The sequence below is a fragment of the Pleurodeles waltl genome, chromosome 3_1 (assembly GCF_031143425.1).
Source record: "Pleurodeles waltl isolate 20211129_DDA chromosome 3_1, aPleWal1.hap1.20221129, whole genome shotgun sequence".
Lineage (NCBI taxonomy): Eukaryota > Metazoa > Chordata > Amphibia > Caudata > Salamandridae > Pleurodeles > Pleurodeles waltl.
The window spans coordinates 838,302,229-838,317,590 of NC_090440.1; the positions used below are offsets into that span (position 1 = coordinate 838,302,229).

Here is a 15,362-nt window from a genome sequence, read left to right on the forward strand (position 1 = left end):
TCCCTCGATCTCGTGACTAGAAAAGACTTCTTCGAAGAAAAACAACTTGTAACACTCCGAGCCCAACACTAGATGGCGGATGTGCAAAGCATGTGAATCTGCAGCGACTCATGCCACGAACAGATGTACACTGGGTAAGTGACATTTTCCATATAATCTCCACAAATAGTAGCTTCAAAAGGGAAATCCCATGCCATGGAGGGCAGAACATATAGGACGGTGGAGCAAACCGCCCCCATAGAAACACAGCAACAAATCTCCTCAGAAGACGCTCATGTGGGGTCGTAATGCAGCAGTTAATTTAATGGCACAAACCAAATGGTCATTTGGTTTCTGCGTCTTCTTAAGGAGGTTTTATATATAATATTTCCATTCGTTAAAGCAAAGACAAAAATCTTTCAGTCTCCTCGCGATAACTCAGCTTGTACACCCATGGAAATCATCCCTAGATCAAGGGTCCACTCCTTCCTCTGCCCTGCCCAGCCCTCTGAAGCAAACAAAGTGAGACACTTGAAACTACTGAACAACCCAAATTTTATGATATGATTATGATAAAAGCAAGTCAGAGTTTGAGCTTCATTGCACCTACTAAGCCATCTTCAGTAGACCTTCCTTTCCAAGAGTTATTCGGCACAGAACAAATTGGCAACCATTTTCCTCCTGAGTTTTCTCAGTAAATTTGGTTTGGGCTTTTGAGGGCCTAGCGGACATCCCGTCTTGTGCAGTGAGTGCACAAGTTTATTAGGTGGTGTGCCAATGGACACGTTTCGTGTGTTATCAATATTTAGGGTGGGTATGCTGTCTACCTTGCCTATCTCAGGCCCTTTTGGAATTTAAAAATCTCGTCTCCCTTTTCTTAACGGCAGTGTAAGTTATGGGCAGGTCAGTACTTGCATACTGTCCCTGTGTGATGAAGAATTACGCATTTCTCTCGAAGCTCCAGAGGCTCTGTCCACTGTATAGCTTGGGGGTCTTTATGACCACATTGCCAAATGCGGGACCCAAAACTCTTCAGGAAACGATATTACATTGGTACTGAAGCCATACTTATTATCCACCTTCCTCTGGGAACTAAATTACACGGTCAGATGCATTTTCAAAGTTTGGAACACATTTATTACCTAGTGAGAAAATGTAAGAACCTACAATTCTGCAAATATAACTGCATGCAAACGAATGATACTTCAGTTAGCCAAAAATAAACAATGAAAATAGGATATTGTAACGTTTTTGTTTTGGTTACTGAATGTAATAAAAGATCTAAAATTACTTAACAGACCTTTTTTTAAATTATATGTTCGGTTTTTATTATGATACTCTTTAACCCCTTCTGTGCCCAGGACGTAATGGTTACGTCCTGAGGCACAGTGCTGCTGTGACCAGGACGTAACCATTACGTCCTGTGCACAGAGCCCAGAGGGAGCACTCTCGCTCCCTCTGTGGGGTTCCCCCCCACCCCCCCAAGTCAGGGATGGAAGGGGAAGCCCTTCCCCTCCCACCCCTGACCCCCCCAACCCCCCCCCCCCCCCCGTGACGTCAGCGCGCGCTGATTAGTCACAGGGTCTCCCCCATCGCGCTGGAAGCAGAGCTTCCAGCGCGATTGAAAAAGAAATGCTTTTGCATTTCTTTTTCAATCCCATGGGGGAGGCCCCGAGAGGCTTCAAAGGGAAGGAAATGTATTTCCTTCCCTTTGAAGTCTCTCACAGGTTTCAAAAGCCGGATTGCTTGCAATCCGGCTTTTGAAACCCCACTAGACACCAGGGATTTTTTTTTTTCTTCTTGAAATTGGCAAAAGGGAGCGACCCCTTGGGCAAGGGTCGCTCCCAGGGGGGCATTTTTTTAGGAAGGCCTTTTCTGCCCCCCCTGGGGGCAGATTGGCCTATTATTAGGCCGATCTGCCCCCAGGGGGGGCAGAAACCTCTAGGCACCAGGGACCATTTTATTTTTTTATTTTTTTTTTGTGATGAATTCTTTTTTTTTAGGTGGGGAGCGATCCCTTAGGCAAGGGTCGCTCCCCTACGGGGCAATATATATTTAGGCCATTTCTGCCCCCCTTGGGGGCAGATTGGCCTATTTTGATAAGGCCAATCTGCCCCCAAGGGGGGCAGAAACCATTAGACACCAGGGAGTTTTTTTTTGCGCGCGAATGTCACGCAACAAAGCGACCCCTTTGGCAAGGGTCGCTCCCAGGGGGGGGCAATTTTTTGGGAAGGCCTTTTCTGCCCCCCTGGGGGCAGATCGGCCTATTATTAGGCCGATCTGCCCCCAGGGGGGGAAGAAACCTCTGGGCGCCAGGGCAAATTTTTATTTGTGTTTTTTTTTTTTTTGTTCTTTTTTTTTTTTTTTTTTAGAGATGGGGAGCGACCCATCAGGCAAGGGTCGCTCCCCTGGGGGGGCAAATTGTATTTAGACCATTTCTGCCCCCCTGGGGGCAGATTGGCCAATTTTAGGTCAATCTGCCCCCAAGGGGGCAGAAACCACTAGGCACCGGGGATTTGTTTTTTGGCGCCAATGTCACGCAGGGGGAGCGACCCCGTAGGCAAGGGTCGCTCCGGGGGGGGGTGGGGGATGGGGGGGCAAATTTACTTTAGGCCATTTCTGCCCCCCCGGGGGACAGATCGGCCTATTATTAGGCCGAACTGCCCCCGGGGGGGGGGGGGCAGAACACTCTAGGCGCCAGGGCAATTTTTTTTTTGTGTTTTTTTTTTTTGTTGTTGTTTCTTTTTTTAGAGATGGGGAGCGACCCATCAGGCAACGGTCGCTCCCCTGGGGGGGCAAATTGTATTTAGACCATTTCTGGCCCCCTGGGGGCAGATTGGCCAATTTTAGGTAAATCTGCCCCCAAGGGGGCAGAAACCACTAGGCACCGGGGATTTGTTTTTTGGCGCCAATGTCACGCAGGCGGAGCGACCCCGTAGGCAAGGGTCGCTCCCGGGGGTGGGGGGGGGGGGGGGGGGGGGTTGGGGCGGCAAATTTATTTTGGGCAATTTCTGCCCCCCCGGGGGACAGATCGGCCTATTATTAGGCCGAACTGCCCCCGGGTGGGGGGCAGAACATTCTAGGCGCCCGGGCAATTTTTTTTTTGTGTTTTTTTTTTTTTTTGTTTATTTTTTTAGAGATGGGGAGCGACCCATCAGGCAAGGGTCGCTCCCCTGGGGGGGCAAATTGTATTTAGACCATTTCTGTCCCCCTAGGGCAGATTGGCCAATTTTAGGTCAATCTGCCCCCAAGGGGGCAGAAACCACTAGGCACCGGGGATTTGTTTTTTGGCACCAATGTCACGCAGGGGGAGCGACCCCGTAGGCAAGGGTCGCTCCCGGGGGGGGGGTGGGTGTTGGGGGGGCAAATTTATTTTAGGCCATTTCTGCCCCCCCGGGGGGCAGATCGGCCTATTATTAGGCCGATCTGCTCCCGGGGGGGGGGGGGGGCAGAAACCTCTAGGCGCCAGGGGAATTTTTCTTTTTTTTCTTTTTTTTTTTCTTTGTTTTTTTTTTTTAGAGATGGGGAGCGACCCATCAGGCAAAAGTCGCTCCCCTGGGGGACAAATTGTATTTAGGCCATTTCTGCCCCCCTTGGGGGCAGATTGGCTGAGTTTAGGTCAACCTGCCCCCAAGGGGGCAGAAACCACTAGGCACCGGGGATTTGTTTTTTGGGGCCAATGTCACGCAGGGGGAGCGACCCCGTAGGCAAGGGTCGCTCCCGGCGGGGGAGGGTGGGGGTTGGGGGGGCAAATTTATTTTAGGGCATTTCTGCCCCCCCCCCCCCGGGGCCGGCTGAGCTACAGGCCAAACACCACAGGTAGGCACCTTGCAAAAAACACCTCTGTTTTCTGTGAAAAAATATGTTGTGTCCACGTTGTGTTTTGGGCCATTTCCTTTTGTGGGCGCAAGGCCTACCCACAGAAGTGATGTACCATTTTTATCGAGAGACTTAGGGGAACGCTGGGTGGAAGGAAATTTGTGGCTCCTCTCAGATTCCAGAACTTTGTCACCGAAATGAGAGGAAAAAGTGTTTTTTGGGCCAAATTTGGAGGTTTGCAAAGGATTCTGGGTAACATAACCTGGTCAGAGCCCCGCAAGTCACCCCATCTTGGATTCCCCTGGGTTTCTAGTTTTCAAAAATGCACTGGTTTGCTAGGTTTCCTCAGGTGTCGGCTGAGCTACAGGCCAAAATCCACAGGTAGGCACTGCTTTTTATAAAAAAATGTGATGTGTCCACGTTGTGTTTTGGGCCCTTTCCTTTCGTGGGCGCTAGTCCTACCCACACAAGTGAGGTATCATTTTTATCGGGAGACTTGGGGGAACGCTGGGTAGAAGGAAATTTGTGGCTCCTCTCAGATTCCAGAACTTTCTGCCACAGAAATGTGAGTAACATGTGTATTTTTAGCCAAATTTTGAGGTTTGCAAAGGATTCTGGGTAACAGAACCTGGTCCGAGCCCCGCAAGTCACCCCTCCTTGGATTCCCCTAGGTCTCTAGTTTTCAGAAATGCACAGGTTTGGTAGGTTTCCCTAGGTGCCGGCTGCGCTAGAGGCCAAAATCTACAGGTAGGCACTTCGCAAAAAACACCTCTGTTTTTTTCCAACATTTAGGATGTGTCCACGTTGCGCTTTGGGGTGTTTCCTGTCGCCGGCGCTAGGCCTACCCACGCAAGTGAGGTATCATTTTTATCGGGAGACTTGGGGGAACGCTGGGTGGAAGGAAATTTGTAGCTCCTCTCAGATTCCAGAACTGTCTGCCACAGAAATGTGAGGGACATGTGTTTTTTTAGCCAAATTGTGAGGTTTGCAAAGGATTCTGGGTAACAGAACCTGGTCCGAGCCACACAAGTCACCCCTCCTTGGATTCCCCTAGGTCTCTAGTTTTCAGAAATGTACAGGTTTGGTAGGTTTCCCTATGTGGCGGCTGAGCTAGAGGCCAAAATCTCCAGGTAGTCACTTTGCTAAAAACAGCTCTGTTTTCTGTGATGTGTCCACGTTGTGTTTTGGGGCATATCCTGTCGCGGGCGCTAGGCCTACCCACACAAGTGAGGTATCATTTTTATCGGGAGACGTGGGGGAACGCTGGGTGGAAGGAAATTTGTGGCTCCTCTCAGATTCCAGAACTTTCTGCCACAGAAATGTGAGGAACATGTGTTTTTTTTAGCCAAATTTTGAGATTTGCAAAGGATTCTGGGTAACAGAACCTGGTCCGAGCCCCGCAAGTCACCCCTCCTTGGATTCCCCTAGGTCTCTAGTTTTCAGAAATGCACAGGTTTGGTAGGTTTCCTTAGGTGGCGGCTGAGCTAGAGGCCAAAATCTACAGGTAGTCACTTTGCTAAAAACAGCTCTGTTTTCTGTGATATGTCCACGTTGTGTTTGGGGGCATATCCTGTCGCGGGCGCTAGGCCTACCCACACAAGTGAGGTATCATTTTTATCGGGAGACATGGGGGAACGCTGGGTGGAAGGAAATTTGTGGCTCCTCTCAGATTCCAGAACTTTCTGCCACAGAAATGTGAGGAACATGTGTTTTTTTAGCCAAATTTTGAGGTTTGCAAAGGATTCTGGGTAACAGAACCTGGTCCGAGCCCCGCAAGTCACCCCTCCTTGGATTCCCCTAGGTCTCTAGTTTTCAGAAATGCACAGGTTTGGTAGGTTTCCCTAGGTGGCGGCTGAGCTAGAGGCCAAAATCTACAGGTAGTCACTTTGCTAAAAACAGCTCTGTTTTCTGTGATATGTCCACGTTGTGTTTTGGGGCATATCCTGTCGCGGGCGCTAGGCCTACCCACACAAGTGAGGTATCATTTTGATCGGGAGACGTGGGGGAACGCTGGGTGGAAGGAAATTTGTGGCTCCTCTCAGATTCCAGAACTTTCTGCCACAGAAATGTGAGGAACATGTGTTTTTTTAGCCACATTTTGAGGTTTGCAAAGGATTCTGGGTAACAGAACCTGGTCCGAGCCACACAAGTCACCCCTCCTTGGATTCCCCTAGGTCTCTAGTTTTCAGAAATGCACAGGTTTGGTAGGTTTCCCTAGGTGGCGGCTGAGCTAGAGGCCAAAATCTACAGGTAGTCACTTTGCTAAAAACAGCTCTGTTTTCTGTGATATGTCCACGTTGTGTTTTGGGGCATATCCTGTCGCGGGCGCTAGGCCTACCCACACAAGTGAGGTATCATTTTTATCGGGAGACGTGGGGGAACGCTGGGTGGAAGGAAATTTGTGGCTCCTCTCAGATTCCAGAACTTTCTGCCACAGAAATGTGAGGAACATGTGTTTTTTTAGCCAAATTTTGAGATTTGCAAAGGATTCTGGGTAACAGAACCTGGTCCGAGCCCCGCAAGTCACCCCTCCTTGGATTCCCCTAGGTCTCTAGTTTTCAGAAATGCACAGGTTTGGTAGGTTTCCCTAGGTGGCGGCTGAGCTAGAGGCCAAAATCTACAGGTAGTCACTTTGCTAAAAACAGCTCTGTTTTCTGTGATATGTCCACGTTGTGTTTTGGGGCATATCCTGTCGCGGGCGCTAGGCCTACCCACACAAGTGAGGTATCATTTTTATCGGGAGACGTGGGGGAACGCTGGGTGGAAGGAAATTTGTGGCTCCTCTCAGATTCCAGAACTTTCTGCCACAGAAATGTGAGGAACGTGTTTTTTTAGCCAAATTTTGAGATTTGCAAAGGATTCTGGGTAACAGAACCTGGTCCGAGCCCCGCAAGTCACCCCTCCTTGGATTCCCCTAGGTCTCTAGTTTTCAGAAATGCACAGGTTTGGTAGGTTTCCCTAGGTGGCGGCTGAGCTAGAGGCCAAAATCTACAGGTAGTCACTTTGCTAAAAACAGCTCTGTTTTCTGTGATGTGTCCACGTTGTGTTTTGGGGCATATCCTGTCGCGGGTGCTAGGCCTACCCACACAAGTGAGGTACCATTTTTATCGGGAGACTTGGGGGAACATAGATTAGCAAAACAAGTACTATTGCCCCTTGTCTTTCTCTACATTTTTTCCTTCCAAATATAGGAGTGTGTGTAAAAAAGACATCTATTTGAGAAATTCCCTGTAATTCACGTGCTACTATGGTCACCCCGGAATTCAGAGATGTGCAAATAACCACTGCTCCTCAACACCTTATCTTGTGCCCTTTTTGGAAATGCAAAGGTTTTCTTGATAGCAATTTTTTACTCCTTATATTTCAGCAAATGAATTGCTGTATACCCGGTATAGAATGAAAACGCACTGCAGGGTGCAGCTCATTTATTGGCTCTGGGTTCCTCGGGTTCTTGATGAACCTACAAACCCTATATATCCCCGCAACCAGAGGAGTCCAGCAGACGTAACGGTATATTGCTTTCGATAATCTGACATTGCAGGGAAAAGTTACAGAGTAAAACGTAGAGAAAAAATGATGGTTTTTTCACCTCAATTTCAATATTTTTCTTTTTCAGCTGTTATTTTCTGTAGGAAACCCTTGTAGGATCTACACAAATGACCCCTTGCTGAATTCAGAATTTTGTCTACTTTTCAGAAATGTTTAGGTTTCTGGGATCCAGCATTGGTTTCATGACCATTCCTGTCACTGACTGGAAGGAGGCTGAAAGCACAAAAAATTGCACAAATGGGGTATGCCCCAGTAAAATGCCAAAATTGTGTTGAAAAATTGGGTTTTCTGATTCAAGTCTGCCTGTTCCTGAAAGCTGGGAAGCTCCTGAGTTTAGCACCGCAAACCCTTTGTTGATGCCATTTTCAGGGGAAAAACCACAAGCCTTCTTCTGCAGCCACTTTTTCCAATTTTTTTGAAAAAAACGAAATTTTCACTGTATTTTGGCCAATTTCTTGGCCTCCTTCAAGGGAACCCACAAAGTCTGGGTACCTCTAGAATCCCTAGGATGTTGGAAAAAAAGGACGCAAATTTGGCTTGGTTAGCTTATGTGGACAAAAAGTTATGAGGGCCTAAGCGCGAACTGCCCCAAATAGGCAAAAAAAGGCCCGGCACAGGAGGGGGAAAAGGCCTGGCAGCGAAGGGGTTAAGTACCTTGCATTTAGCGTCATACCGCTCTGCAGTCCTGCCTTCAGTAACCATGTGCGAGAGCACTGATGGGAGCTAAGGCTGTTAAGCTGATTGTAATTGTGGAATTTCAAGTATGGTCACGTTGTGGATTGTAACAATATCCTTTTAATTGCAGTATGCTCGAGCAAGTTGTATTTTTATTTTATTACATATTATGCAGAGGACACGCTGATCATAAAATAAAGTATCTATAAAGTATCCCTTTAGTGAGCTCTCAGCACAAGGAGTGGTCTTGGTTTTCATCAACCCAGAACCAGTTGGGCGTGTTCTATAGCTACAGGCTTTTATATCTACCCAGCAGCTTCTGCCTGGATTTTTATACCTGCTTTCCGCAAAGGTGTCCAGAACAGTGCCTAGCTGACGTAACCCGGGACGCAGCTTAGATGTTTAACAAATGAACATACATTACATGCACGGGCTGAGAACACCTCCTTCTGCTGCTGTCGATAACTCCGCCAGCATTAGCTACTTCCCTGTGTATTCCTAGTAGAAAATATTACATCAGACAATTCTTTTTGCATTCAGCTAGCAGTATGCACTGTAAATGTATGACTTAATTGTATACGTTGCAACCAGTGCTTGAAATGGAAAAATTTAACTGCAGATACTCTGTGCCAGAGTACCTGCTTGTTTCCGAGAAGTGCCGGTACTCTCCAATTAAAATTATTACGTTTTTCTTGAGATGTGCCGGTACTCTCCCTCTCAAAATAAAAAAGTGCCGGTACTCACTACCGGACAGTACCGGCCCATTTAAAGCACTGGTTGCAACACTTGTCCTTATCGGGCAAGAGTTAAAGGATAACGAGAGTATGTACATAGCACATTGGACAATGCTTTATATACTATCGCCTGACCGCAGAGGTACTACTGTGCATAATCTTTCTGCCACTGCTGATTTCCTGATTCAGGCAACCTACCGACCCCTGTCTAGAACCATCTCTTGTTTTCATACTGCTTAACCGTCCCAGCTCTCTCTGTCTTTATTCTTGCTCCCATTCGGGCACGTGGCACGCTTTCTGTTGCACTGATTGAGAGATTTGGTATGGCAGGAGCAGAAATATGAGGATCAAAATGAAGGCAGACCGATGGCAACGTAGAAGGGCAACCCAAGAAAGCAAAGATGAAAAAATAAGTTAAATGTGAGATGTGAAAGAAAGCACTACAGGAAATGTATTTTCAATTAGCCTTTCACATCATTACATTCTTTCAAATCACATTGGAATTGGAGGGCTAGGAGTAGTGACAATTGCCTGACTTTGAAGGCTCGGCCAGCTACTAGAATTTACATTTTGCATGATGTAGGTGGTTTCCATGCTCCTAGAAATTATCATAATATGAGTTTGAGGGTACCAGTGCTTATTTAGAAACTCAAAATTGGTGGGACAGTTTTTACACAGTGAATGACATTCATTGCTAGGAGAATCACAAGGATACAGAACGAAACAAGCATTGGCAAAGCCAATAGGTTTCTCATATGCAAACTATTGGCTTTGTCAATGTTTTTAGCCATGTTGCACAGTAGCAAAGCATACTGAGTGAATCTTAACCTCAAGCATCATAAGGGTTGCAAAAATGCTTCCGAAATTTTTGGTGCAAATAATAAATAACCTAAAGCAACAGTTAAAAAAACGGTAAATAGAATGCTATAGGATCCCATAGAAGAATTCAAAGGCTTCTTTCAGGGAGTAAATAAAATGTTCTCGAAATAATCTATGTACTAGCAGCAGTTGCTTGACGTTCTTACAAAGAATGATTTAAAGCACTGAAACATATCTGAAACCAGACACAAATTCATTTAGAAAATATTTTTACTGGTAGCTATATTAGACTCCATATTTTTTTGCAGGACATAATCAACGCGGTAGAGACAAAATAAAATCCACTAACATTGCCCTAGGCACAAGTGTTCTGGACATATCTGTCTCGTGAGCGCCCTTCCTCATAGGCCTTTAAATCTTATTCTTATCTCATCACGTCTGCTGTGCTTTCAAAGTCGGAGGTCAAATATCAAGCGCTGTCTAACAAGGGTGCTTGTTTACTTTTTAGTTTTTTCCCCTAGCACAGGACACATTTAGGTGAACTGTGTAAGCATTTCAGAATATATCAGAATTATGAACGCACAAATAAAGTACATATTTTGTTATTTCCGAAGTTTTGGAAACAAATACTTTGATAAAAAACGAATCATTAAACTAGGTGATGCAATTTCCACACATTTTCGCCTGTAGACTGGTCTTATTAGTAAAACTGCATGTCTGTGCAAATGTAATGGTCATTTCACTTGAAAAGGTGTGGTCTGTAAATGGCAGTGTGCTACCACACCATGAATGCTCCACTCTACTTTACACTACTCCATTTCACTGCACTCTTTGCCAATCCACTCCGTGCCACTGCCACTCTGCCAGTTTGAGGCACGCTTCTTCTTTAACCTGGTCCACTGTACTCTATGCCAGTGCACTTTTCACCACTCGAGTCTAGGCCACACTAATCTACTCTGCACAACTCCAACCCATGCCACTGTACTCTACACCACTTTGCACGACTGCATTCTACACCACTGCACTCAATGCCAATACAATCTATGGCAATGCACTTTAATCTCTATCACTCAAATGTATGCCTCTGCACTCTAGAGCAATCCACTGTACACCATTCTAATCTACTCTGCACCACTGCACTCTATGCCACTTTACTCTACACTGTTAAAATCAATGCAACTTTACGCAACTGCTTTCTACCCTGAACCACTCCACTCTGTGCCACTTCTCTCTGTTCAGAAACAATCTACTCAGCGCCACTGTACTCGACCCTGCACCACTCCACTGTATGCCACTGCACTTTATGGCACTATGCTCTTAACCACTGCCCTCTGTGCCAGTGGACTCTACACAACTGCACTGTCAATGGACTCTGCCACTGCACTCTACTCTGCATTTACTGTCCTCTTCGCCACTTCTCTCTACAACATTCTACTCCACTCTACAACTTTGCACTCTGACACTACCCTGCAACACTGCAATCTCCACTACTGAACTTTATGCCACTTTCCTCTTGACTACTCCCCTGTACGCCACTGCACTCTGTGCCACTATTCTGTACTCTGCACCACTCTGTGTGACTCTACTTTGCACCACTCTATGCCACTGCACTCTGCCACTCAACTCTACTCTGTATTCTCTACCACTCAACTCTACTCTGCATTCTACACCACTGCACTCTGCATCACTCAGCTCTAGTTCACTCAGCTCAGAGATGCTGCGCTTTGTGCTACTCTGCTATGCACCACTCCAATCTATGACACTGCATTGTACACCACTGATTTCACTGCCACTGCACTCAGTTGCACTGTATTCTACGCCACTATTCTCTGCATCACTCTACACCAATGCAGTCTACTCCTGTCCACTCTACTCTTTGCCATTCCAGTGTATGCCACTCTATACATCTCTTCACTATGCCAGTGCAATCTACTCCAGTCCATTCTACACCATTCCAGTGTATGCCACTCTGCACGACTCCACACTATGCCACGCCAATACAAGACCGTCTCTGCACTCCACTCTACCCTTCGCCCACTCCACTCTCCTCTACACCACTATCCTTTAGCCATGCTGAGCAGCAGCCACGCTGGTGAACAGCATGGCCAAAACACAGTGGCGAAGCAAATAGCTCTTACATAGGCAAGACCTCTTGGCTGTGCCAGTGCTTGTTTGTCAATACAAGTATATAGCTCCATCTTTAGGTGATGGAAAGTTTGTATGCTTTTTTATTTTTGTCATGTTTATGTTGTGGAGTTTGTTGTGCGTGTTTTTTTTGTTTTGTTTTTTTAAATTGTGGTTGTGTACGTGGGGAATTCACGGAATCGTCGGTGATTGAGTTTTTGAGTACAAGGTTGTGTGTGACTTCATTTAACCGTTCTAATCTCATAAATAATTGAGGAGGTACTTTCAGATCACCCAGACATTGCCAATGCTAGTGTTCTCTTCTTTTTAGCTGTTGACTGCTCAATGTTTTATATGTCTTTCAGTTGACGAGTCATTTAGAAGAAATGCTGCAGACAGCCTACAACAAATTCCAGTTGTGGCAATCTAAACGTATGCTGAAAAAAACGTGAAGGCTCATTGGTGAGGCAGAAAGAAACGTGTTAAGCTGCGGGAAGAAATGTGAGACGTGCAGACGCTGTCGCGAAAGCTGCATCGAGGACATAAGAATCGTGCGTGAACTCTTGAGAGGACAATTTTTAAAGGGGCGATGATTAAACTTGAAAACTGTGCAGATATCTCAAGAACCAAAATGGAAAGGCCGAGAGGCAAACAATAGACACTGTTTACTGCAGTTACTCAGGAACTGCTTTTAACTTGCATAAAAGCTGCTCACAGAAAGACTGGAAGCTTGAAAGTTGGCAGATCTGGTGATTTTTTTTTTTGATTTTTTTTCTCCTCCCGTTTCTGGTCTCAGTTTTATAGATATTGACACAGGGTGTGTATTTTCACGTGTGTGTGTGTGTGTGTGTGTGTATATATGTATGTATGTATATATATACACACACACACACTTCATCAGATCTTCCTGTCGTATTAAATCCTGTTTCTACCAGTTGTATCGAGAGGTTAAAAATATTTTTAACAAATGTTATTGATACAGTGATCTGAAGAAAGGCAACCTTCTGCTATATGCTTCCCAAAGATGTGCACAAGCAAAATACATTGCACTGGAATAGGCGTCTAGTCAAGGTTCTTTATTCGCAGTTAAGTGAACAATTATTCATGGTGGCTTCACCCTCCGTTTTTCTCTGGAGGAGTTAGAGAGACATGGATAATTTTTTGTAGAAAGGCAGCCATAGCTCTTAAAAACGGTGGGCGTGTATTAAAATGTTTGTATTGTCTTACAAGTGGACATTATCAATCAAACTTCTACACACCACCTACATAAACAAACATGTTCCCTTCTGATAAAAATTGCTTATTTCCCGTTTCTCCTTATGACTGTTATATTCTTGGCGACTCGATAATCATTGTCGGAAAGAAGGTGAATACAAACAAAAAATGTTGGGTTTGTGCCATACTTTGATCGTTGTAGGCTCTGTTTTCTGTTAAGCTAACCGAGCAGGCTTTTTAAGAAAATAAATAAATACAAAGTAGCTAAGAAGTAAATCTTTTTTGTAGGCAGTTTACTTTATCTTATATTTTGTATATATGGTGTAATATTGAGCCGTAGTCATTGAACCACTGGCAAAATCTATGCATAGTTTAACATGACTTGGTCTGTGGTTCAAAGTCATTTTTCAACGCCGACAGTTATTTATTATCCACACATTGCCCAGAAAGTAGGCACTAAAGTGCCCTGTAATTTATATAAAGAGCAATCACTTCTCAATCTACTCTTCTGTCACCGTCTTTCCCATTTTGGCAGTACTTATTGCCACATTTCTGTGTTGGCACTTTAATTCCGATTAACCAAGATAAGCTGTTTGCCTTTGAAATCCATACTTCTCAATATCTATCCTTATTACAAGAGTAAATATTGCATTATAGAGCATGCATTATGATTGACTCTTTGAAATGGTCACTTGTATATAGTGTCTAAATTATAAACTATTTGGCTCCACACCATAACTCCTTTGTATAATAAAAGTGCAGGACTGCAAATCTAGTTGCATTTCCTTTAGGTGATATGGAGGAGTGTAGTTGTTCTGAGGAATGTGTTGACTTTGTAAGATAAATTCTTCGCTCCTTGTTTTCTAAAGAGCGATCCTTCTGCAGTGTCGGCAGTGGTGCATGAGCAGTAATGCAGCTTTCCATCTTGAAAAATAAGAAAGTATCCAGTCCATAGTTCCCTTTGCTGCTCTTATTGTTCTGGAAAATCACATTGGGCATCTCACGCAATCCAGTGTTGTACACGTAGTTCTAATGAATGAAAAGTAATAAATCGAACCTGAAAATGTTTTTTATGATACTGTTGATAAATATATCCGTTTGCCAATTTAAGCACTTACATGGTTGTCCTGCTGCTAGTATTATTCACAGTTCTTTTCTTATTATCCATTCTGAAATGTTATTATTCAAAACTTCGACACAGAGAATTTAAATTTCGGAGCCATGTTCCAGTGTGTCGTGGTCTCCTTAAAGACTGATGTTAATATATTTGAGCAGTACAGTAACTTATCATGCACGTTAGATACTTGAATTTTGAACATCTGATCTTGTACTACTTTCGGTCGCATCACTATGTTTTCTATAAATCATCTAAGCTGCAGGTGCATTAAAGCAAATACTTAATCCTTAGAATGGTTAGCCTGTGGTAGTTGTCTGCTGCCAGTAGGCGAACCCGCATTTTTTTTTGAGGTTCCATTTTTTTTTTTTTTTTTTTTTTTTAATTTCTGCTTTGATATTGACATCAAACGGTGTGGAAATCTACAGTTGATCTAATTTGATCTTTCTAGCAAATAATGTGATGTTAAGAAATCGTGTTAGTGGTGTGAGGTACTTTTGAATGCCCATAATTGGTTTGCAATCGTTTCAAATTGTATGTGCTCACACTCCTATAAAATTACTAGTTTTTAGCTGTTTATAGGTTTTTGAGAATGTTATTTCCGTCCCCAAAAAATTGTACCTCACCAAAACTGTTAGCTGCATTACATTTTTCTTGTTGGACAGCATCTTCATCCTTACCTGACTTTTAGGCACACAATAGTTAAAATACTCCAAACTCAACGCATACTTAAAGGAAATAGGTATTGCCCTTTTTCTGGGCTGTTTTAACCAGTAATACACTCATTGGAAACTAAACTCGACACGCTCATCTAGCCATGCCTACTTCATATCATTTTATGATGTATGTAAGGCATCAGTCCATCTCCAGCCTGTGCTTGCATCTAAATGAAATTGTCTGAGGCTTGGGTAACTCGTGTATTTTCAAAAACAAGTGCTTGCATACCATGTAAAGCATTTGCTTCATAAATGAACCAGCGAATCATGGCTGCAGCCTGTTACAGGCATGTAAAAAGCTTTTGATGGGCAAACGTATTCTATGATGTTGATGAAGTGGGCAATGGGCATTTCCGAAGCACGAGCTTCAAGATTTGTTTTTGCTTAGTTTGAAAATACACCAGGCTGAGGCTGGACTCACTAGACACATGTAATCACCATATGTAAATTGTCCTACCTTATTAGAGCCCATTATTAGCTTGAGTATATGTAAAAACATGTTTAGTGTAGCATACACCTACTCAAGGTATTGTCATAGGTTGCCAAATGTATTTCACCTGGACTGTTTTCAGCAATCGTTTCATTACAATTACTAACTTGATGGAATCATTTCAAATT

At 44.4% G+C, this 15,362-nt stretch overlaps 1 protein-coding gene across 1 annotated transcript in view; it reads left to right on the forward strand.

The window, feature by feature from the left end:
- Positions 1–15,362, forward strand: part of GTF2H1 (general transcription factor IIH subunit 1) — a 345,280-nt gene extending 329,918 nt beyond the window's left edge. The window contains exon 15 of the mRNA XM_069223752.1: positions 12,065–15,362. Within this exon, the coding sequence (XP_069079853.1) occupies positions 12,065–12,151 (87 nt within the window). The 3' untranslated portion in view covers positions 12,152–15,362. The remainder of the gene's footprint in view (positions 1–12,064) is intronic.